General features: G+C 41.9%; 2 protein-coding genes across 11 annotated transcripts in view; one reads left to right on the top strand and one right to left on the bottom strand.

Moving 5' to 3' along the window:
- Positions 1-1,131: 1,131 nt before the first annotated feature.
- On the bottom strand, positions 1,132-23,608 carry AP4S1 (adaptor related protein complex 4 subunit sigma 1). Of its 6 annotated transcripts, none has more exons than XM_059849867.1 (7): positions 22,699-22,823; positions 17,343-17,483; positions 15,499-15,698; positions 14,042-14,128; positions 13,318-13,386; positions 10,077-10,213; positions 1,132-1,884 (listed from the first exon to the last, which is right to left on the bottom strand). In XM_059849867.1, exons 3-7 carry the CDS (start codon positions 15,634-15,636, stop codon positions 1,833-1,835), a joined length of 483 nt encoding a protein of 160 aa, XP_059705850.1. In that variant the 5' UTR covers positions 15,637-15,698; positions 17,343-17,483; positions 22,699-22,823; the 3' UTR covers positions 1,132-1,832. The 6 variants fall into 6 exon arrangements, with proteins under 6 accessions (XP_059705850.1, XP_059705851.1, XP_059705853.1 ...); XM_059849868.1 differs by having other exon boundaries at positions 10,190-10,213; XM_059849870.1 differs by having other exon boundaries at positions 10,202-10,213.
- STRN3 (striatin 3) overlaps positions 22,902-23,865 on the top strand; it is a 58,183-nt gene continuing 57,219 nt past the window's right edge. For 2 of the 5 annotated variants that reach the window (XM_059849861.1, XM_059849859.1), the window contains exon 1: positions 22,903-23,313. In XM_059849861.1, coding sequence (XP_059705844.1) covers positions 22,993-23,313 — 321 coding nt within the window. In that variant the 5' untranslated portion in view covers positions 22,903-22,992. Of the gene's footprint in view, positions 23,314-23,865 lie in introns of all 5 variants that reach the window. The other 3 variants (XM_059849860.1, XM_059849862.1, XM_059849863.1) reach the window with 3 other exon arrangements.

Here is a 23,865-nt window from a genome sequence, read left to right as displayed (position 1 = left end):
TGATCTCACAAATTCATCTCTATGTTCAAATCTTTTCAGGTTAAGTGGAAGTTCTTAAGAATGAACTGGCAGTGATAACCTGCATGTGGCAGTTTGGTGTTCTTCAGTGAGCCCATGTGACCTGAGACTATAGCTCTTCATTACACTGGAATAAAATCTGGGTCAGATAATACAGCTGATTAGCTTTACTTGAGCTGGACTGGCTTTTTTGGTGTTAGCACATGATATTTATTGGAAGAAAAGTGGCTTACAGTAAGATAAAGCAAGATATGGTTTTAAAGATTTTTAAGTAGCTGCTACCAGGGAAAAAAAAAAGCTATTGTGGTTGAATCTGTGTTATAAGTTTTGCTTTGTGCCAGTTGTCTTTGGTAACCACCTCTTCTCAGGCCACTGCTGAAAGGGGCTTGCCAAAATATTCTGCCTTGCACATACACATCAGGTTGGTGCCAGATTTTTTTCATGGCATTGTTTGTAGGACTTTACAGCATTGTTTTTTAGATTTTCCCTAATGCAGAATTGGAGGGGAATATCCACCATCCTGCCCACTCCCGTGCCTGATGTGCTTCTGACAAACACCTGCGTCCAGGTTTTTGCAACTCTGGTGCAGTCCCAACATCATCTTGTTTTGATAAATGTTACTGTGTAAAAGCCCTGTGGATTATTCTGAGACGCAACACTCTTTGCTCCTTAGACCCTGGTTTCTGCATGGTGTTTATGTGACCAGTGTGTGCTTTCACAAAGAATATGCTTGTTCAGTATCAGGTTGTATGTAGGGCTGGACTGGAGGTTAAGAAGAAGGAGGCAGATAACAGTTCTAGAAAGGTAAGTGGAAGTAAGCTGAGATTGCCAACTGCCTCCTGACTGACAGAGCAGTGTGCAGTGGGAATCAGCACGCTGCATGCCTGGGAATGCAGCTCAGCGTAGCTGCAGCTTCCTGCTCAAGAAGGGAGACTTCACTTGGTACCTACCTGGTCCTGAGCACTTGCATGTCTTTTATTACACATCTTCTGTGAGAGTTTTAATCTTGATGCATAGACAGCATATACAAGAGAAAAAAACCCAAACACTGTTGTGCCAAAACAGAAAAGACTGTGTCATTTATGAAACCAACATGACAAAAGAGCATTAAACTTCTGATTTTAATTATCTTTTATTAATATTATAATATTTGAGTGCTAAATAATTCCAGTTACAACTTGCAGAGTATGCAGAAATATTTAATACATCTGTACTTTTCTTTTTGTGTCTATGACTTGAATAGCAAAGGGAGGGAAACCAGCTTTTTGATGAAGGATGAATATAGTTTAAAAGTAGGCATTGAAGTCACAGAACTATTATTAACAGTAAATTGTATGAAAATAAATCAAATTGGTGCTTAAGGGAAGGACTGAAACTCAGTCTGAATTTGTATTTCCATGTATTTTGTCTTCTAGGTCTGGCATGATACTGCATAATTCAAAGTGATACCTAGTCAGTCATGGTAAGTTTCCATTTTTTAATCCTCAAAATGTTTATAATTATTGACCATTCTAGGAAGATTTCTGCTGGGTCAGTGAAGCTGCATCTGAAAGCATCCACATGTTTAGCTGTATCTCTTTCCCACAGGGTTCACAGAGTATAAGAGAAATGAAAAATATTTTCCAACTAATTTCAATGTTGAATGAGTCAGTCTTGCGACAGCAGAAAACTGCTATGGGCACATTCTTGATGCTTTTGCCATCTTTTGTAAAATGCCTTAGAAACTCTTGCATCTTCCTAGCCTTCTGCCACTTTGTCAAGCACAAACAGAGGGGCGAGAATTCTGTTCCGGTTCGTTTCCACAATGCAACCATTTAGCACCATTTCATCCAAAATGATGTGCACTCTGTCCAAATTGAACATGATCTAGAAACATTTCAAGTTAAGTGTGTTTTGAACAACGTGAAGATAATTCAGAAAAAATATCAGGCTCTTAAGTCTTCAATAAAAATTAACAAAAATTGGTATTTCCTCATTTATTCTAGTTTATTTACCACTATTTTAATAAAGCTAGGGAAACAGTTCAACTGACACTTTTTTCTGATCACTTTTTTCTGATCACAGAGTGGTCAGAATTAGAGAAGTTGAAGCCCCAGCAGTATCCTGTCCTGGAATATAGCACTAATACATAGTGGCAAAAACCAGGTCAACTTACACTTAGATGTAGGTGGTTAATTTTACTGTCTGCCTGAGGCACCACATATTGTCTGGATATGAAATGTTATCAAGGGGTCACAACCTTCTATGTGAAGATGCAAAAATTCTGCATTCCTCCAAGGAAAGTAATTAGCAAGTTCTTAAGCACTAGATTCTCAAAATTTCCTTGCCCTGAAGAACCAACAGTATTTGATCTTGGACAGAGCTTAAACAGGAGTATGCTGATACATAAAGTTGAATCATTGATCTAGTAGTAAATCTCATAAAGAAGGGGAAAAGTAAATAAATAAGCACATCTGTCCATAGGCACATTTATCTTTCCTTAACTTTACCTAACAGCATCTGTCTCAAAAAAAACCCCAATGACACAGGCCCTCCAGGGGTATGAAGTGGTGGGCAGTCATGACACATGAGGGCATACATGCTGACATGAGTATCCAGCACATCCACTGAACAACTGCCAAGGGTGAAAGAAAGACTCGGATGTTGCCATTTATCACCAGAACCTGAAATGGAAACGGGCACAGCAAAGCAGCCTGCTGCCTGTATCTGTTATGCCTCACTGACATACATACACAGAGCATGAATAACTCTTTATCTGCCTTACTCTCCACCTGCTGCTGCTCTTCACATGTCTTCTATGCTGAGCACAACAGGTCTGCATTGCCTTCATTTTGTACCTTCTAAATCTTGCCCATGTATTGAGGACTGCTGCAGTGGAGCTAGCAAGACTTCATACAGTAACTGCTAAATACATCTCTCAACACTTTCCCCCCCACTTTGATGAGTCTCTTGAGTGCCTTCTCTCCCATTCTGCTATTTATGACACTGTGAATTGAACTCAGGAAGACAGCCTGGTTTTGTTCTACTGTTTGTATTTATGTTAGTGGACTTCCCTGCTAATCAGTGGAGTTGCAAGAATCATGTTTTTGAAGTCATCAAGAGTTTCCTCTGCTCTCTGTGATAAATATCAGTCATTTTTTGAACACAACTCAGGCATTGAACAAGACTGCTCTGTCTCCTGGCTGCCAGTGGCTCAGACTTTGGCAGTCAGCCAATACTGCTCTGCCAAAGAGCTGGAGCAGTGTGAGTGCTGAACTGCAAATGACAAGAGCTCAGGAGCCAGGCATCTCTGTATTTGTTCCTCCTTGCTGTGAATGCTCTGGGCTGAACTTGGTGCTATTGTGTGTTTGTGCAGAAGGGGAAGCAATTGTAACACTGCTCCAGTGGAAAGTGTTCTGCTTGACCAAGAGCACAGCATGTCTAGGTATGTGCAGTAGCACAATTCAGGTCCCCAAATAACTTTTCTACTAGTTACTGCTAGGTGAGAAACTATTGCTGTCAGCAGGGTCTTGGGGATGGCCATGGCTCATCAGACAGCTTCTAATTTGCTGACCTAAACTTAGCTACCTAATTCAATTCTAAATAATTTTTAAAATACCAGACTTCTTCCTGAATCTGACCATAGGCTTGCATTGTTTCTAAAAATTGTGCCTTTTGATACTGAGGAGCAGTGCTGTCCTTACAACTTCAAACAGTCTCCATTTCTGTGGTACCAGAGACACAGGTGGTAGCTTTACTTGGCTTGGTAGTTCAAAGATTGAAGCCAAATTTCTTGCTGTAATAAACTGAGTAAATCAGCCTGTACAGAAATATTTTGATCTGAGAAATTAGGATTTCTTTATTATAGTAATGTGAGAATTTTTAGAAAGACAGCTGCTTTGCTGCTTAGTTGACCTCTGGCACTGCTCTGCACTGGGCTACAGGATCTGTTAAGGAAATTAGAAAACATTCAATTCGGGTTTCAGCAAGTGAGAAAGCCAACTCCTCCTGGCCTTTAATTTTTACACTCTACCACTGATTCACACTGCCCCAGTTCCCAGGGCAGAGCCCAGACCTTCCTCTAACAGTTCCAAAATTCTAAAACCCCGACAACTTAATCAACCAGCATCAGTGATGAAGCAGCAACCTGCCACCCCCATCTTATTTTTCTGCATCATCCCGTTCAAGAAAACATTTAAATCACATTTTTAATCACGTTTTGTCATCACTGTCTATTCCCCTGCTGTATTTCCAGAAGAGCCAATACCATGTCAAAGGAATACTGTACCCACACAAAGAATCTTGGAGCTGTTCCACTCAGACCCAAAGCACTTCAGTGAAATGTCAATTCCCCTGCAGGCCTTTCTAGGTTATTTCCAAATGGGCTTACTCCATTGCAGAGAAGTGGCCTGACTTCTGTCCATCTCTAATATGGTAGTCTCACAGTCATCATTCCACAAATAGTAATTTCATCTGCAGTTTGAATGGGGATATGAATACCATTCTGGAAAGATCTATCAACTTGATTTTGGAAGGTCCCAAAGCATTCTTTAACCTCTACCCACAACCTAACATTCCACCTCCCTTCACCACAGTGTTCTTGGCGAACAATTGGATCGTACAGGGAGCAACTATGTCTTTTCCCCTTCCTGTAAGTTTCACCTATGCTTTACGGTTACATCTTGCCCAACACAGCTCTGCCATTCATGTCTGAATGCCCTGCCCAGGGAGGGATATGTATTTGATCCTTAGCAAGGCTCATCCTCCCCACCTGTTAACTTGTTTGGCAAGTGACCCCAAATTTCAGGGTTTAAAGCCCTGAAGTCATAATCCACACCCAACTGAAAGCAGCAAAGCAAACCAGTCTGAGCAGCTGGCAACAGGAAAAAGCTGTATTTGGTGTTTGCACTGCCGTGTGCTCCACCCAGAGCTGTCATTTAAGGTCCTGCTTCCAGTAAGAATCCTGGCTGCCCACAAAAAGAGCACTAAGGGACTTTCACTAGATCTAGGCAGAGGATAACAGGACTTTTTAAAACAAGAATGCAGAGGAAAACGTGTTAATCTCTGCATGCCAGCCTGGGCAAAGGTCATTGTCCCCTGGCTTTGGCTTCCCAATTTCTGGCAGTGCTGCAGCAAGCTGCATACCAAGCAGTAGAAGTAAATGGTACCTACACAATTGGCATTTTAAATGTTACACTGCCTTTTGGTAAATTAAAGACTCCCCTACCATATTAATGGTACTATTCTACTATCCCTTTTCTAGTAATTTCTGCTAATTTTCTACCAAGTAATTCTTCTATCCCTTTTATGGCAAATGCATACTAAGAGGAAGTACATGTGACACAAGTATTGTGTATATTGACAGTTGAGCAGGGAAGAGGGGAACGAAAGAAGGGGGAAAGGCACAGTTAGGACTTGCATGTAATAAATAACTTCTTCCTATGGAGGCATTTTAAGAGACCTCAGGGTTTTCCAGGCACGTAATTGAACGGTGTGTCCAGAAGGTGATGAAGTGCACCTTGTGATCACAGACTACACCCAGGAGCACAAAGGCTTTCTAGATCACAGTACAGGTACATATGGGGCAGATGGTTTGCTACTGAATATACAGCACTACAAACCCTTGATTTCCATAGTGTACATTCATCTTCAACTAGAGATTAGTTGGAGTTGCTTCTTTTTTTAGTCTAGACTCACACTCACACATTCTGACTTATCTTTGCCAATGTTCACTTTCAATAACTTTCAGCCTATCTAATGGCAGGCATGTTTAAGGCACTGAAACCCATTAAATGCTTTCTTGACTATTTCTTCCTCAAATGACTATGCTGATATTAAATAGGAGACAAAGGTGCCTTCAAGTTCTGTGAAATTCTAAAACAACTAAGCTGATTTTAAGCTAGTCTTTATAGGTTTCCATTTTATGTTACAGTGCAAACTGAAACGTCTCCTTATAAATTCAGAGAATAAATTCATCATTCAATTTTCTCACTCCTTAAATGCACTCAGTGTTATCCCACGGGGAACTGAAGAGTAGTTGATTCACATGAAATATTCCCTGTATCAAAGTTTCTTATCTATCCTAGGAGGAGCAGCAGCAGCTAGTTGCAATGGAATGTAATGGCTTTTTTGGATCAAGACAACATACTTCAGATGCTCAGTCCTAGAGCACTCTGTCACCCCCTCCCTCCCACAAGGGGAGCATAAGTATCTGTTTCTCTAGAAGTTAATAATGTCTTTGACTGCTTTCACCAGTTCAGGCAATAGAAAATTTACCTTTAGTAAATTTTACAAATATTTTACAAACTGTCAGCATTTTGTTCCTTATAAAGCTGCTGTCCTAACACTTGTGTTTTTACAGTCTCTTTTGTCCTCATCATAGCAAGAAAGTAGTTCCTCCACCACCCAAGCTGGACTTTTAGTGCTACAGAGAACCCCACCTACTTATTCTATAGACAAAGTGAGGCTTATCCAGTGCTATTAACACATTAGGGCATAACACTCCAAGGACAATTTCAGTACTTGTTCATTCAGCTGGCCCAACAACACTGCTTACTGGTATTTCAAAAACAATCCAATGTCATTCCAGCCTAAGTACTCGTAAGTGTGCAACTGACTCTCAAAATGAAAATGGACATCATATAATAGCTAAATGGTTCACAATTCACACATGAAAGCCTCTATAAAAAGCTGGCTATTCTCAAGTACTTAGCCAATAGGTAATCTGTGTTCATTTTTGCAGAATACCTGAGAGAACTGTGCAATTGTTCATGCATTGTTTAGCATCATACCTGCCTGTGTCATACATACCAACAGGATGTGTAAATCCTCTTGGGAAGGATTCAAATCTGACCCAGTCCCAGTCCCCTCCCTGACCCAGCCTTGTGCCCAAGGCACCCTTCTTAATATCTGACTCCAGACAGACCATGACATGAGCTACAGTGTGGATGCCCTGGATGAATTCAGGTGTGGACCAAAATGAAAGCTGGAGTTCTGCCTCTGCTGGAGCTGGGTTGCCAGGAATACCGGGGTAATGCACTATGACTGGGAACTGCAAGAACCAGTGTATGTGCTGCAGGCTTGGTGTAGGCTCCAGGGACATCTCAATTGTGTGATGGGCTCAGCCTTTGGATTTAACTGGGCTTTGCTCTGTGCAAGGCTGAATAGCCTTAGTAATTATGGTCTATTTTAAATGGGTTTTGAGTTCATGTAATTTCCTGCTATTTTTTTCATGTTAGTAAACAATACTGGCTATATAAAATAGCCACTATCACATTTAAAATAAACTTCCCGTGGATCTGTACACAAAAATAACAGCAGAGTCAGGAGATTAGGAGAGTCTTCTGCAAGATACTTTGTAAACAAAGATTCTGTAAACACACTGTTGCAGACCTTCAGAAGACACCTTCTCCAGCAGATACTTTGCATCCAAGCTAACTGCACTGAGCACAAGAGTTAGTGTGAGACCATTTGGCAAAGGCAAGGGTTTAATCACAGGTGAGGATATTTTCTTTCACATTATGAAAGGCAGGTTGACGGTTTATTTCTTGCACTGCAATAATAGCTAAAGGCACCTGCGCAGATTGTTCTTCTGGGCCAGCTATTCAAGCTGTTGTCAAAAATAAATACAGCCCTGAACAATCCACTTCCTCTTAGTTACACCTCTGCTTTACATTTAATAAGGGAGGGTATCTCATTTAATAAGGGAAGGTATTTAATTTTGACTATTTTAGGTAGCCATTCAACTTAAGCATTAAGCTCTTCCTAAATGGGAGAATTATTTTGTACATATATAGAAGTAAAATGTTTTATTGTAAAGTTGTTCCTGAAACATATATCATAAAAAAGTGCACTTCTGAATGCTAAGGCTACATACTTCATGCATCTGTCATGTGTGTTAAGGAGAGACGTATCAGACACAAGCTTTTCCAGCATTTGTTCCACTATGACCAAGTAAGTTAGAAATGCACACTCCTATTTTCTAAATATTTATATTCAGACCATCATGCAGATCAGACCCACGTAGATGAATTTCTGCAGGAATCATTCATACATGGTATTGCACCCATTTCCAACATTAGTGTTGGCATATAATGCAGCAACTTCTCCAAACAGTGCAGACTAAGGACAGGATGCCATCCACAGGGATCTGGACAAGCTCCAGGAGTGGGACCATGGGAAATTCCTGAGGTTTAACAAGACCAGGAGCTGGTGCTGCACCTCGGCTGGGGCAAGCCCCGGTATCAGCACAGGCTGGGCATGAACAGACCCAGAGCAGCCCTGCCCAGAAGGACTTGGGGGTGCTGCTGGCTGAGAGGCTGGACATGAGCCAGCCATGGGCACTCCCAGCCCAGAGAGCCAAACCTGTCCTGGGCTGCATCCAGAGCAGCGTGGGCAGCAGGGCCAGGGAGGGGATTCTGCCCCTCTGCTCTGCTCTGCTGAGAGCCCACAGCAGTGCTGCACCAGCTCTGGGGTGCCAGCACAGGAGGGACATGGAGCTGCTGGAGTGACTCCAGAGGAGGGCCACCAAGATGATTAGAAAGGTGGAACATCTCTCCTATGAGGAAAGGCTGAGAGAATTGGGATTATTCAGCCTAGAAACGAGATGATTTAGGAGTAACTTAATTGGAGCCTCCCAGTATCTGAAGAGGAGCCTTACAAGAAAGCTGGAGAGGGATGTTTTACCAGGGCATGTAACGACAGGACAAGGGGGAAATGGCTCCAAACTGAAGGAGAGCAGATGCAGATTAGATATTGGGAAAAAATTCTTTACTGTGAAGGTGGTAAGGGACTACCCCAGGTTTCCCAGAGAAGTCACAGATGTCTCATCTCTGGAGGCGTTCAAGACCCAGGGTGGACAGAGCTCTGAGCAACCTGGTCTAGGTTTCCCTTCCCATGGCAAAGGGGCTGGAACTAGATGACCTTTCAAGTCTCTTGCAGCCCAAACCATTCCATGACATGCAGCAGCCTTTCTCAGCTATTGAATGGGCTAGCTCAAGGTGTAGAGCTCTTGGTAGGAAATCGCTGAGCAGAAGCACCAGAGTTCAGAGTAGTCAGTGTACCAAAGGACTCAGATAATCAGGCAACTGCATGCTCTAAGTACACTATTTGGAAACATAGGGGATATTCCCCTTATGTCTAATTACTAAATAGGTCAGGTCAGTCTCTAATTTGGCAAAGCTCATATACGCTTTAAAATATTTTCAAAAGTGAAATTAATTATTTCCTGTTGTTTTTTATTTTTTCCTTTTTCAGTAAATAATAAGAACAAGAAAAATTACAGACTTTTTCTATGTTCTTCCTAAGTGGTAATTCATAAATAGACTAAATTACTTGACAGTACTTGATTGCAAGATGGCAATTGTATTTCAGGTGTGTAACTGAAACTCTTTGTACCAGCAGATCTGCATTTAACCAACAACAAATATAAGCATAAGAACTGCTGGAGCAGAGTCAACACACAGTGCAATTGGAAGAATTGGGAAGGAAGAGTGTGCTACAGTCTCCTGCTTTAATTTTTACCAGTATTGTGTTTTATTTACTTACTATTTGTGTTTAATTGTTCAGGACTGTATTTTAGTATCTGTATTTGGGTGAGTTTTAAATCATATTTTAATTAATACCCTGCAAAACATAAGCATGAATATACAGCAGTGTAAGGGGAGGAGTGGGAAAAAAGTTAACAACTGGTTTCCTAAATATTCTCCTCCCACGCTTTTCCCTCCTTCCAAACATTCAGAAAGTAAAACTCACTTCTTGCTTTCATGAAGTAAGATCAAACTGCAAACATAATCTTACAAATAGTGCTGCTATTTGGCTCAAGACTGCTGTGACATTCAGTTGTTATTACAGTAACTTCAATACCTATTTTATTGTAACTCAAAGTGGAACCTTAAACTACTGAAGCCTGAAAGTTCCCCATCACTTTAACTTTTCATTAATTTAGTTCTCTCAAAGCAAGCTCTGTGTGTCTTACTTTAAATGGAACCAGGCTTATCTTAACGATGGAGGATTTCAATAGGTGAGCCATATGAACATCAGCTATACTTTCAGAAAGGTGCCAAAATGGTGCTACTTACTCCAAGTGCAAAACTGGTGAACATCTGCATTGACTTGAGTGACAGTCAGTGCTATGAAGACAGTATGAACTTGAACATACACCAAAAAGTGATAACAAATGGATTTCTGATACTGAAAAGGATACATCTAATTCACTCTGAAAGGAAAAGAGATAGATAGCCATTAGTTACAGTTTGATCTCTTATCTCAGACGATCTCATCTCATAATCATTAAACATAACACATCCCTTCAAAGGATAAAGAAAGTCTTCAAAATAACGATAGAAAATTTTAGAGTGATTCAGGTGTCTGTTCTGGACTGGACAATGACATGCTCTTTCCTGCAACACTGTTTTGCTTTACATGTGTTATCTGTCTCTGTAATCAAAGCTAATGTTTTACTTTAAAAACTCACTGAGGTCACCTACGAGTAACAATTTGAATATAGGCAGTGCCATTTGAGTGAGTGGGTGGAAAACCAGCAGCTCTAATCATGGCAGTTCCAGCCCTATATTCTCTCTTCCTCCTTCTGCAAAACCAGGATGTTAATGCCAAATTTACACAGTTCAAGTTGTTGCTTCAGATCATTTCAACAGCAAAATATAGACACTGTATAGACCCATGGCTGTGGTAGTAGCTGCATATATTAGGAAAGGCAGGGCAACTCCAAGCTTTGGACTCAGCACTTCTAAGCATTCTCCAGCCCCAGGAACACAATTCTTCATACAGTCATCATTTTCCTTCTATTTTTGGATTTACCCCAAACAGCATTACTCACAACCAAAATGTGTGAGTTAGAAGCCCTCGTGGTCTCTCTGCAGTCAGCAGAAGAGATGGGGATCTTCACCAGTTGACTCGGCACACTTGAGGCATGACTCACTTTCTCGAGATACTCATTGGTCTCCACTGCCAGTAAAGGGAGCTTAGGATGACCAAATTTCTAACTTAGGTGCCCCAGTTAAATAGCTAAACTTAGAAAGAATTAATCACAGCCTTAGCACTAAAGATCTTGCTGAGTTGGGTGGAGATTCCCCAGTCTCTACTAAAAGAGGGAATCTTTACCTGCTACCTAGAGAATTTAGTTTGATAATGTGGTTTTCATTCATGGTATAAACCTGGTTTTAAGGCAGACTAAAGATGAGAAGGTTTTACTGGTAAAATTGCTACTACTTCTGTGGTCTAAAGATTATTTAGACTGGACTAGTTCTAGTCTACAGGCCTCTGCTGAGTGACTCTGCCATTCTTCAATTAGAAGTTTTTAATGCATCACAGAAATTGCATTTTAAGGGCCTGATCAGTTTAAGTTTTCTCAGCATTAAAAAGTAGTTGGAGACATTGGAATTCTGACCGGTATGCAGAATTTTTCTTGGGTAGCCATAAAAAAGTGAAGGTGACTCAGAATTACATCTCACAGGCAACTTGGAAAGCTTTCCCCCTAATTCAATTAATGTTTGTTCTCATATCTGAATTCAAGCTCTGTAAACTCCATTAGATAAAAATAGAGTACGTGAGAATGTTTAAAGCTCTCAAGTCTAAAAATAATAGCTGACAAAATGTCCTTCTAGAGTGGGACACATGTTCTATCCTTTCCCAGAGTTCTGTCTCCATTGCCATCATCATAATTTGGGATTCTGCTAAAATTCTGCAAATCCTAAACAGTAATCTGTAAAAGTACAGATTTATACTTTCTTGCTCTGTGGTTACTGCCAGAAACCCCAGCTAGAATTACAGCCCTTGTCTTAGTGCTCTGCCATTTATTGTGTTATACGATATTAAAGCCAGAACCATCAAATAACATGAGATTTCTTTTAGCACCCCCCTTTTAGGTTCCTCTGTCTCAAACCCAAAATGCTATGGAAAATAAAAAAGAAAAAAACCTCTGGTATGATGAACTCAGCAAATTTCCAACAGCTATCAGTGGTTGGGTTATATGTGTGGTCAAAGGATTATATATATACTACATTTATATGTATAAGAACTACATCTATTTTTGATCTGCTTTAATTGAATAAAATTTGAGAGGTGGTTGGCAACTATTAGCTCAATCAGACAAATAAGATGTGACTAAATTTTATTGTGCATTCCTGAGCTGCTGAGATCTAATCCCACTCCTGGTTATCACTGCTTAGGTTGGGACTACAGTCAGCAGTTTTAAGAGAAATTCTGAGCTCACTGCAGTCAGAGTGTGATATACTGAGTACCAGCAGTTTCCATGGGCTGGGGCGACGTCGGTTGAGATAACAGCCTAAAAGATTGGCCAAGCATCTAAACAGTGAAGGGTGCAGATGACTTTGTCAAGCACGTCCTTGAATTCACAGAGGGAGCTCTGCCATGCCTGCTACAGTACTAGAACTAGGAAAGCAGTTATAGACCCTGCATACTGATATCTTGTATGTACAGTTACCAGAGTAGTACCTTCAAGTACATGGACTACAGAAGAAACTATCCAGTCCTCTTTTCTGAGAGGGATATCCAAAACATTTCAGCAGAAGTTAACTGAAACTGTGCCAAAGTATGATTCCAGTCAATTTTTTTGGTAACAAGATTATTACAAACCCTATATTAAATAGCAAATGTTCTAACCAGAATTACAATGCTGCATTTTCAAACTTTGTAAAAACAAGCAAGCAAAAAAAAATCTCACCACCAAAAGGAACAGTGTCATTTTAAATGGAGCCATGTCTGATGTTGAATCCTTAACAAAATTACTATCTCTATAATAGTTGTTTTATCAGATATCCACTGTTGCCTGGCAACAATATGGGGAGTACAAGTACAAACTGGTTTTGAGGTTTCTTTTGCTCCATTCCTCTTGATCTTCATCACCTTGATCTTGAGAATGATGTCAGTTCCCTGCTTCATGCTTACACCATCTTAATCATGAATGAAGTTCATTTGGGGGATGTAATGCTATAAAGTGCATAAGAACTGCAAAGTAAACCCTCTTTATTTCTTTTAAACATATAAAATGCCTATGGCTAATTTAAGAGTATATGACCCAAAGAAATCCCATAAAACCCATAAATCCATGCTTTCTAACAGAAATATTTCTGGTATTCCTTGTCTGATAATTCATAACCCATGTATACTTTAACTTCTCTGAAAAATCACCTCATACTGCCTTTCCCTACAGTGATAATATTTATCAAAATTCTAAAATATTGAATATTTTTCTCCTTTGATTTAGTCTCTGAAATGACACTTCCACCAAAGTTTTGAAAGAGAAAAAATGTTCCGTAACAGATTCAGTGTCTCACTCACCACTCTGCTGAAGTATTTGTCCAAAACTTCCACAAAATTATGAATCAGTTCATAAACTGCCATCTCATTCTGAAATTAAAACCAACTGAATATTAAATCAAAATCTAGAAAATGTAACAGTATTCTTTGTGTTAATTCAGTTTGTGGTGAATGAAAAGCCACTAGACAACAGAGTAAGCCCTCTGCTCAGGCCATGTAGTCACCCAGCTGAGGTGCTGAGAGCTGGGCAGTGCTCAGAGCAGAAGCTCTGGGCTGGCCATACAGAGCAGCTCTGAACAGCCAATGGATTCTCTCTCCCGGGCTGCTGCCATCCCACTGCAGCCTTTGTCCCACCCCTCCCAGCTCAGCTCTGTGGACACATACAGCTAACTAAGTCAAGCTCACCCATGCTGAAGTCCCACCAGCCAGCTGTAGCACAGAGCCAGCCTCTGCGGGGCAATTTCTGTAGTAAAGCCAAAATAATTAGTCCCAAACTGCCTGCCATGATAACCCTGAGTTGAAGTTACTGTGGTAGGCAGCAGCTACCTTCCACACCGCCCTGTTAAGGTCTCCAACAGTAAGTGCTGAATTAATTTCTGAGAATTTCTGAATCAATTTCTGAGTTATCAGTGCAAACACTAAGGCTCCCAGGTGCAACCTGAACATATGAAATAGCAGTACTTGTCAGCTTTCAGATACCTAATCACTATAAATGTTCATTGCAAGAGGGTATATAATTTCTTACCTCTGTCTGGTCGATGCCAACAACTATGAAAAGAGCTGCATACTGTCGGTACACCAGCTTGAAGTCCTTATACTCAACAAAAGAGCACTAGGCAGAAGCAAAATACAGCTTCAAATATAGAGTCAAATATAGAGTCGAAATATAGAATCTGCCATTTAAGCATACAACAGTAAAAAACACATTGCTGAAAGGACCTGAGCTTTCAGGTTCGTAAGACCCACAGTGAACATGGATTTGCCAAGATTCATCAATTTTAACTTGAAAAAAATTCACCACACTTTTCATCTGCTGGCAGAAGACATGCCACCACTTTTTAAATGGAGAAACTGAAACATGCAGAATGAAGTGACTTGTTTGGTGTTATAAAGGCACCCAATACTTTCCCACCATTTTCATTTGCAAGCCCTTTCAAAAAGAGACCTATTTAAAAAAGTATCAATATTTTAATGTAAAAATTAAAAATATTAGACTTCCAGAGCCGGTGGGGAATTAACATGTCTTTCCCAGCGGGAGGAAGCCAGGAGAGGGCGCCGTTTCACGCCGCTAGAGGAGACGCCGCCGCCTTTTCTCTCCGTGTCATTTCGCTCGGTGCCCGAAATGGCAGCGGCAGCGCCGGCGCTGGAGCCTGCGCTCGGAAATGCCCTGGCAGGAGCAGCACGAAGATGTTCCTCTCTTTAGCCACTGTCAAAGCTGCGAACTAAGGGACTTTTAAGAACTGCTATTTTGATTGAGTTTTCCTAGAATGAAGTATGTGAGGAGTGCTGTGCAAAAACACACATCATTAACGAAAAGGAAAGAAGCTAACTTCAGAACAGAAACCAATAAACTTCATTCACTGTCCGAGTCCCGTATTTCTCCTCTAATTCAAGACAAGGTACAAAAGTTTAGTGCTTTTCTTAAAGAACCACCGATTTAACTAAAGAGAGCAATGAAAATCTCAACTTTCATCCAAAAAATTTTTCAACTTCTGTTTTCTGACTTTCTTGCAGAACAGGTAAACACTTCTTTTCAATAAAGAGGTCTAATAGAGCCCAAATGTTTTTCCAAACTCCCCTGTGCTTTAGCTAATGTTTTCATAATAATCCTCTACCCTTAATTTAAACTTGGAGCTGTCAGTACTCTGCCCTCTACCTTCTGGCAAAACTGTAATATCTCAGTAAAACGAGTAAAAACAGTAATAAAAATGAGTTTTCCATGACTTCTGAGCTTCTTTAAACAAAGAAGAGGAATCTTCATGACAGTGATACACACAACTCCAAAATATCTGTAAGCCTTAGAAAAACATATTTATTCAATACAGAATAACAGTTCAAGTGACTGAACCCACAATCTAGAAACTCAATCTTTTATATTGTGGGTACAAATGAGATAATGCCCTGCACTAGACACTGATAGGTTTCAGAGTTATCAACAGGAAAGGTGTGAGATGTGGATGAAATAAAACCTAGAAAACCTACCTCATCCTTTGAACGGGAGAGACAGTTTTTGATTACTTCAGCTTCCAGCAGAGTCCGTTTATGAATTTCTACATGTTCATAATACCTGGACAGTCTTGTTTGACCTTGTTTGTTAACCATAAGAAAAAATTTTATCATTTCTTTTTTGTTGATTCAGTGGTAGATTTCAATTTTGGGTGCAGGAGTCAGGAGAAGTATTTCTGGGAGTAGAAAAAAGTAGTAGTAATACATAGGAATAAAGACTTCGTAAAAGCTATCCACCCCAGGTATGCATATATTTATGACTGAGTTTCTTGCCAAAACATACAACACTGAAAAAAAAATCTCAAATCTTTTGCACACATCCCATGGAAAAACTCCCTTTATTCCCCACATGACTATTAATAAACTATCTAATAAATAACAGCTTTCACATTTGAAATTTTCTCATTTCAATCAAATTATTTTTTTTATAGGATTTGGGAAATTGGAGGACTAAACAATTACTTCTTCATGACCATAAATCTAGTCATCATTTTCTTCCTGTATGCTAACTGGTTTGCAAACATCAGAAATTTGCCCCATACCAAACCACACTAATACAGTTCCTAAGAGCAAAATTGGCCCATAAGCACTTTTTCCCCTCCCCGACTTGTATTTAACAATTACATTCACACCATTGCCATATCAAATTTAATGGAGACAAAGGGAAATGCATGGGCCACAACATATGATCATTTCTTTAATGAAGAATGACAGACTCCTAAATATTTGGGTATCTGCAGTATCAATATATATATTGAGCTGGACTAGGAGCTATTGAAAACTGTCTTCTCCTGTCTGATTTCCCACCCTGATGCAAAAGGTAAATTCTACACTTAATGAAAACTAAGTGTGGATCTTCAATAGCTAAAGAGAAATTGGTTCACAATAATTACTCAAAAGAGCTTTATCTCAATATAAATAAATATTGATCCACCCAACACCAATGAAATATAGCTGTAAAATATAAATATACCACATGCAATGTACAATGAAAAAGAGCATTAAAAAGAGCACAGCATATGTCAGAATCTGCTTGCTAAACAATTGACATCTCTGATGTTTTGAAAAGCATGAATATAGAGTAAGCTGCAAATGTAATTTTTTGAAATAGAAGATCTGGGTTATTTTCTTTAATGCCTGAGAACAATCACTGTAATGTTTTCCATCTGACTTTCTATTTGCATCCCAGATTTACTGGCCCAAATAATCTTGAGGTTTGTGCACTGGAAACACAACAACTACTGAAAAAATTATTCCTTTTTTTCCAGTTCTGAAGAGTTGGTCCTTACGTGGTGCATCTTATGTCTCACAGTTTCTGTGACAAAGTTTAAACAGAAAAAACCTATCACAAATCCACAATCTACATACAGTGTAGCTCTTTCAGTAAGAACAGTGTAACTTAATACAAAAAAACAACAGAGGAGAAAATACAAGGCAAGCTCCATAGGTGCTGCATCATATTACTAGCAACTTGAGTAAACTGGCTATACACTATCCATGGGTGACAAATCTTTCATGACAGTGATGCAACAAGTCCCAATGTATTGTGCTGACATTAATTATTGCTTACTTCTGATTCGCAGTGGTCACTGTTTTCTGAAAAGCCATCTCTTTACCATCACAAGAAAGTGACCTTTTTTTTCCTCAGTGTACTGTAGTTTACTCTATTTACAAGGAAGTTTAGATTTCCATATGTAATTTCAAATGTATTTTTACTAATTTGACTTGATACTGAGAATTCATTCTTAGTTGAGTGACAGGATCAGTCCTCAAGATAACACAATCTCTTTGGAGTCGTGACAGTCTCAGCGCTTTCTCACCTCCTCCAGGCAGGTGAATCCTCTCCAGGAACGCACTCCTGCTGCGTCGCACTGACAGCAGAGTCGCTGGTGGCTGCTGCTGCCACAGTGCACGTGGCTTGTGCACTGCACCCAGGGCTTCTGAATCAGCACAGTTTGGCTCTGAGAAAGAATGAACCAGGTCATTAAGATGAAGATAAAAAAAGGGGCCCAGATAGAAAAGTATGATGGGATCTTCACTGTTGGAGGCAAGTAGACTGACATTGATGACTGAATGGGAGACTACCATCTACAATCTTTGCTGTGTTTAGTATATGGCTCTTTTTTACCCCCACATTCTATTCTGAAGTTAGAGTTGCCATAAGATGTCTTAATATTTTAAAGCGTAAAGTTGAAATACTAAGATGATGTAGTCAGTTTTTGATAAAAACCTTCCAAGAAGGACAAGAATGAACAACTCCTTCCAACTCAGAACAAAGCCCCCTAGCAAGAGCCAACCTCATGATAGAAGGAACCTGAAACTTTAAAGCTGCTTAAGAAGGAGCTGTGGCATGAAAGAGAAACAATCTAAGAAATGCTGCCCATAGTTTTAAACAAGCTCAGACACAGGAGACTGACAAAGACGTCTGTCCATGCTAAACAGATAATAACAATGGCATAAACAGCTTTTCTTTTTTCATCTGAGTTTTTCACTTCACCTTTGTGTTCAGCACTGCTGAAACAAGAATTAATGGTTCTCTGTTTTGATCCAAGATATTTAAATAATTTAGTCATAAATGGTACTAAGGGCTTGAGAAAAGGAGGACAGGCAGAACAGTACAACTACCCCAGGAGCACTGACAGAGCTGTTGTACTTCTGAGTTACTGTTAAGCAATACATAACAGCAAAACATATGACAAATTCATATGTATGATCCTATTGCAGGATTGGCCCCTAATCCTAATTATTCCTTTATTAACCTAATCTTTGTACATGGTTAATCCCTTTCTGATGTTATGACTATTTTATCTGCATGTATCCTTATGAATGGCCTGGATTGTTTTACAGTTGAAAATATTAAGACCAGATTGGTTTTTTTAGAATCTGCACAAATGCTCTTACCAGAATAGATTAAAAAAAGAAAAAAACTAATAAGGTTGTAACAGAGGTAGAACCATAGCAGCACTCAAAAGTGGTACCTGTAATTTATGAGACAATTATTATTCATAGGATTAGAAAACCTAATCAACAACTTTTGAATCTGTAGAAAAGAGGTCCACTCTTTCTGTAGCCATTTCTCTATTTTCCCACCAGCCTCAAAGATAGGCTTCAAGATTTTAACCTGAAATTTTGTTCATATAAATGACAGCACAAGCATGCAGTTTTGTGCAGAAAAAGAGGAATAAACTAACAAGTTCAAATAATAACTTTGTAAAAACTTACAAAAAGGTATGCAAGCAAAGTTGACTTTGAGAATAATGCTAGTGTTAAAAACATCTTAAGGGGTTTCTTTATTTCCTTTAGAACTATTTCTGAAAAAAACAACTTGTAGTAGTAAAAGCATCTGCTTGTACAATTTAGACAAAAAGATAAATGACTGGGTTTTGTTTCTAACAAACAAAATTTATTTCTTCTCTTTTCATCTTGGCTTTCAGATACAAAAAACACGTTAAAATTAGTTTTGCATATATAGGATGTACAGAAACCAGTGAAGTATAATAAACAAACAAAAAGCATATCTGTGTATGTTGATGGGTAAAGAAACCCCATTTCATCAACTTCTTTATATTTGAGAAGCTACCTTTTATGATCAATAATCAGTACTCTACTTAAAAGCCAGCTACCTTTCCTCTGGTACAAGTCTCACACGCTTTTCTGAGCATTCTCACGCACATGTCTGCGTGTACCCATGCACACACACAGAGATTACAATGCTTTTATGCATGCAGAATCAAATGGTTCAAGGGAACTGGTGACAAGATGCAAGCCTTTCATATCTCTGCCATTATTTTGCTCATTTTAGTAATGAAAAGACATTACTATCTGAAGGCTGTTTGTCAGAAATGAATAGGCTCTCTCATTCCAGGTCACTGGACAACTATCTGCATCACAAATGCACTTAGAAACCAAGGACTGGAAGAGACTATCGAGATCCTGATGGACTGTCAAGTCCAACTCTCTCCATCCCAGTCAGGCATGCATTAGAAATTTTGTCCAGAACAGCCTATGGTATGTTCCTTGCATGTCCTGCATACCCATTCTACAAAACACCTATGGAACCCTATCACGGAATGAAGACTCCCTATTAATAAAAACTTCAGTAGGTGTCGCTTGGGGAAGATGTAACAAGTCTGGAAACTGCAAACTTTCCTTCAAAAGAAATTACCTTCTGGAGTGACTAAGCAGCACTCTCCTTTACTTCCTTTACAAAATACACCTTCTGTAAGGATAATTTGGCATGCATGCAGATGACATACAGTTTTTCTACTGAGATTTAAATATGAGCTCTTACAGTGTGTTAGATCTCTCTCACCCTCATTAAAGTATCTCTTGCAGATAAGTATCTATGAGAGAAAATTCATATCATGATTGGCCTGTGTGACTCACACCGCCAGGCTGACATGGCTCAGGAGCTGCTTCCAGGACATGTCAGCTCTGCAGGCTGCATAACCACATGAGACACCTCGAAGTAACTTGTCCCTGTTTGAGTGACACTCCTTTTCAGATAAGAGCTGAGACCTCACAGAGAGGCAAAGCCTGCAATACCTGTTCTGCAGATAAAAAGATCTTAAGTCTCCCATGAGGCCAACCCAGCTGATTTTACATGCAGTAATATACAGCATATGTTAAATATAATTTTAATTATTCCTCTGGTATAGATACAAGCACTGAATTTAGTTTGTCACAGACTTCACCTCTATTATTATTATTATTCACCAATATTTATACATAATCTGACACATAAATTATAAAAAAAGAAACACAAACTAAGTTTGAATTGTACTTGCAGTGCAGCTGCAATTCAAATTAGATATGTGTCTCTCAAATGAAAACCACTCCAGTCAATGTCTACAGAAGTATTTTAGTTATTTCAGTCTAAGAAAGGTTTGAAACATTCTAGGGCTCTTAGCTAGAATGTAAGAGATAAAATCTCACAAAGAAGAAATGGCATGACTACATATTTTCAGAACTGCTTCATCAAGAATTAAAAATAAATGTTAGCTAGAACTACAGGCAAATAATGTAATTCCCTTTCCAACTCTAAACAAGTTGATTTTCTGGATGCAGAGATCTAATGGCACTTTATTTGTGTAAGAAATGTAGAATCATAGAATATTCTGAGTTAGATGTGACCAACAAAGATCACTGAGTCCAGCTCCTGGCCCTGCACAGAAAATCCTGAGTCACATCCTGTGCCCGAGAGTATTGTCCAAAAGCTTCTTGAACTCTGTCACTCACCCAGCTTAGCGCTGTGACCACTGCCCTGGGGAGCCTGTTCTGGTGCCCAACCACCCTGTGAGTGAAGAACCTTTTCCTGATATCCCACCTAAGCCTCCCCTGGCACTGCTTCAGGCCACTCTCTCGGGTCCCTCAGGTCCTGTCACTGGGCACCAGAGAGATCAGTGCCTGCCCCTCCTCTTCCCCTCACAAGGAAATTGTTGGCTGCAATGAGGTGTCCCCTCAGACTCCTCCAGGCTGAACAGGCCTGGCATACCCATATGCCTTCCCCTCCATGCTCTTCACCAAGTGTAGAACAAAATGGGTTAAACTGGAATTAAAGCATTAATGAAACATTTTAAATGGTTAAATGATAGAGGCAAGAAGCACAAGGAGGTGTAGCAAAAGAAACAAGTATCTTATATATTTTGTTTATTGAGCTTCCCATGGTTTTATTGCACATAACCATGTAGCAAATGAAGACCACACACATAATCAGAACCCTTGGTCTTCCTACTTTTGTTGTCAGTGGACAAGGTTTTAATAAAACCATGTACTATTTTAAATTCACCAATAAAAGAAATTTTTGCAGTCTAGTTTATTACTGTGCCCATAACAATTCATCAAAAAGATGAAACAAGGATGTCTGTGTAGCTTTAAAATAAAACACTCTGTTCAATTTCAGGACAGGGATTTTTTTAAAAAGCCACCTTAATATCTAGGGAAGTCAAGAGAGGAAGGAAAGAATAAAAACATTTTCCTTTGCTGTTGTCAAAATGCTGGCTGAATATAGTAACGGAATTAAACTGCAATAACTCCCCTATACTCAGGAACGAGGAATGTCCTGAACAACTGCAGCTCAACAAAAGGTTAAACTAGTTATGAGCTAAGTCTCAGTTTTTAATAATGATTAGGTAACTGTCAGTAGACAATAAAAAGAAATCAGCTGAGGTGGAAAGGAGCTGGATTTAGATTGCCTAATGAGTATGGAATCAGGAAGAAGGGACAATGGCATTTTTGTAGGAAATGATTTAATGGAGAAGAAAGGAAGGACTGGATGAACTAACTGAAGCATCGATACACACCTCAGGACACACTGGTAAAGAAAGGAAACACCAGGACTGAGACAAACAGTATTTTTTTCCAGTAATTAACAGAATTCCAGGTCTGTCAGAATTGACCTTTTTTAGGAAACTACCCATGTAGTCAATGAGAACAGCATGTAAAAATTTTGAAGAGAGGCAAAACCAAAGACCTACCTTACTTAAAATGGGTGACCTATGGATCATTTGAAATAGGATGCGACAATAATTTTTAAGTATTACATTTCAGAGTAGTATTTTGCAATCGAGGCAATTTCACCATATTCAAACTACAGCCTCAACTGCGTTGCTATCACTGATAAAACTGAGCCAGATAAAACAGACCAGTAATTTCTTGCAAAACCATCCTCAGGTGGAAGAGTTTTGAACAGCGAACATGGTGCACTCTTCTTCCTCAAGGGGGGAATACATTACACATATCACAACCGAGGTATCATGAAGATGACCAAAGATTAGCCAGTTTCCAGAAACATATCACAAATTTAATGTATCTATTCTAAACCACCTCCTTGTAGGGCAAACTCAGCGCACCATTAAATCGCGCAGAGTCTCAAAAACTGAGGTGCTGGACCCGCGCTGCGCTGGCTGCGTGTCGCTTTAGGACGCAGGCCCCGGCCTGGCCGCATTCCCGCCGACTCTTCCAGGCGCTCGGCACTCCCGAGCACCGGGGCGAACCGAGCCTCGCCGCCACTTCCGACTGTCACCCGGGGCAGAGGGGAACAACCCGGCCGGGCCCCGCGCCGCCAGCCCCGACACCGCCCGGCCCAGGGCCGGCCCCGGCGGGGGCGAGGCCGCCCCGCCGCAGGAAGCCACGGCCAGCCCCGGGCCCGTCCCGCTCCCCCCGGCCGGCGCTCACCTCCCTCCCGCGCAGGCGCGTGGTGCCGCGAGAGGCGGCGGCGGAGGCCAGGCCGCGGTTTCCCGGCAGGCGCCGCTCGCTCCCCGCCCGGCCGGGTGGGAGGGTGGGAGGGCCGCGGGGCTGTAATGGCGGCTGGCGGCGGCTCCGCGCTGCGCTGACACCCGGACCCGCTCGGCGCAGCCCCCCCGCCCGGCCCGCCCCCTCCTCCCCGCCCCAGCCAGCGCCGCTCGCCCCCTCCCCGGCCCCTGCTCCTGGCCCCCGCCGCGGGACGAGGAGGAGGGCTCCCCGCAGACAATGGACGAGCACCCAGGAGCCGGAGGAGGCGGTGGGATGGCGGCCGCCCCGAGACCACAGCAGCCGCCGCCGCAGGCGGGTGGGAACATGAACCTGCAGTCCGGTGGGGGCTGCATGGGGGTTGGAGCCGGCGGAGGAGGAGGGCAACAGCCACAGCCCCAGGGCCCCGCGGCCCCGGCCGGTCAGGAGGCGGCGGGCCCCGCCGAGCTGTCCCGGCCCCAGCACTACACCATCCCGGGGATCCTGCACTACATCCAGCACGAGTGGGCTCGCTTCGAGATGGAGAGGGCGCACTGGGAGGTGGAGCGGGCCGAGCTCCAGGTACGGGGGGCCCGGGCGATCTGGGACTGGCCCGGCCGGCTCCGGGGACCGGGCCGCGCGCGGCGTGCGGGGGCAGCGCTGCCTGGGCGAGCGGGGTCCGCGGAGCCCCGGAGGCCCAGCCGGTTGCCGTGGCCCGGGGACGGTACCTGGGGGAGGTCCTGCGGGCGGAACGGCGGTACCGGTGGAGGCCCGAGCCGGGCTCCCTCCCCGGGGCAGCCATTTTGGTTTGTAGCATGGCGCCCGCCCGGCTCCGGAGCGGCCCCGGCCCCGCAGGCCGCTCGCCCGGAGCCGCGGAGCGGGGCCCGCAGCGCGGCCGGGGAAGGGCGGGCGGGCGCTGCCGCGGCGCTGGCCTGTGACCCTCCTCCCCCTCCTCCCCGCCGGCGAGGCGAGCTGCGCTGCGCCTTGACAGCTGCGGTCGGCTCCCGCAGCACAATGAGTCCGGGGCTCCTCGGCCCCGTGCGGGTTACCGACAGCAGGAGCCTCCGGGCCTGGGAGGGAGGACTGATGCCTCCCTGCAGCTCAGCGAGCTCTGGCTCTGGAGGGAAAAGAGGG

This window comes from Haemorhous mexicanus, chromosome 6 (genome assembly GCF_027477595.1).
Source record: "Haemorhous mexicanus isolate bHaeMex1 chromosome 6, bHaeMex1.pri, whole genome shotgun sequence".
In the NCBI taxonomy this organism is placed as follows: Eukaryota; Metazoa; Chordata; class Aves; order Passeriformes; family Fringillidae; genus Haemorhous; species Haemorhous mexicanus.
This window is presented reverse-complemented; position numbering and strand designations above follow the sequence as displayed.

Excerpts from the sequence above, each read along its gene's own strand:
- AP4S1 (XM_059849865.1), bottom strand. The coding sequence starts at position 15,636 with ATGATAAAATTTTTTCTTATGGTTAACAAACAAGGTCAAACAAGACTG. Across the intron at positions 13,387-14,041 it reads TTGGCATCGACCAGACAGAG|AATGAGATGGCAGTTTATGA; the intron begins GTAAGAAATTAT and ends TTTTAATTTCAG. Across the intron at positions 3,945-10,076 it reads TCACCAGTTTTGCACTTGGA|ATCCTGTAGCCCAGTGCAGA; the intron begins GTAAGTAGCACC and ends TTTCCTTAACAG.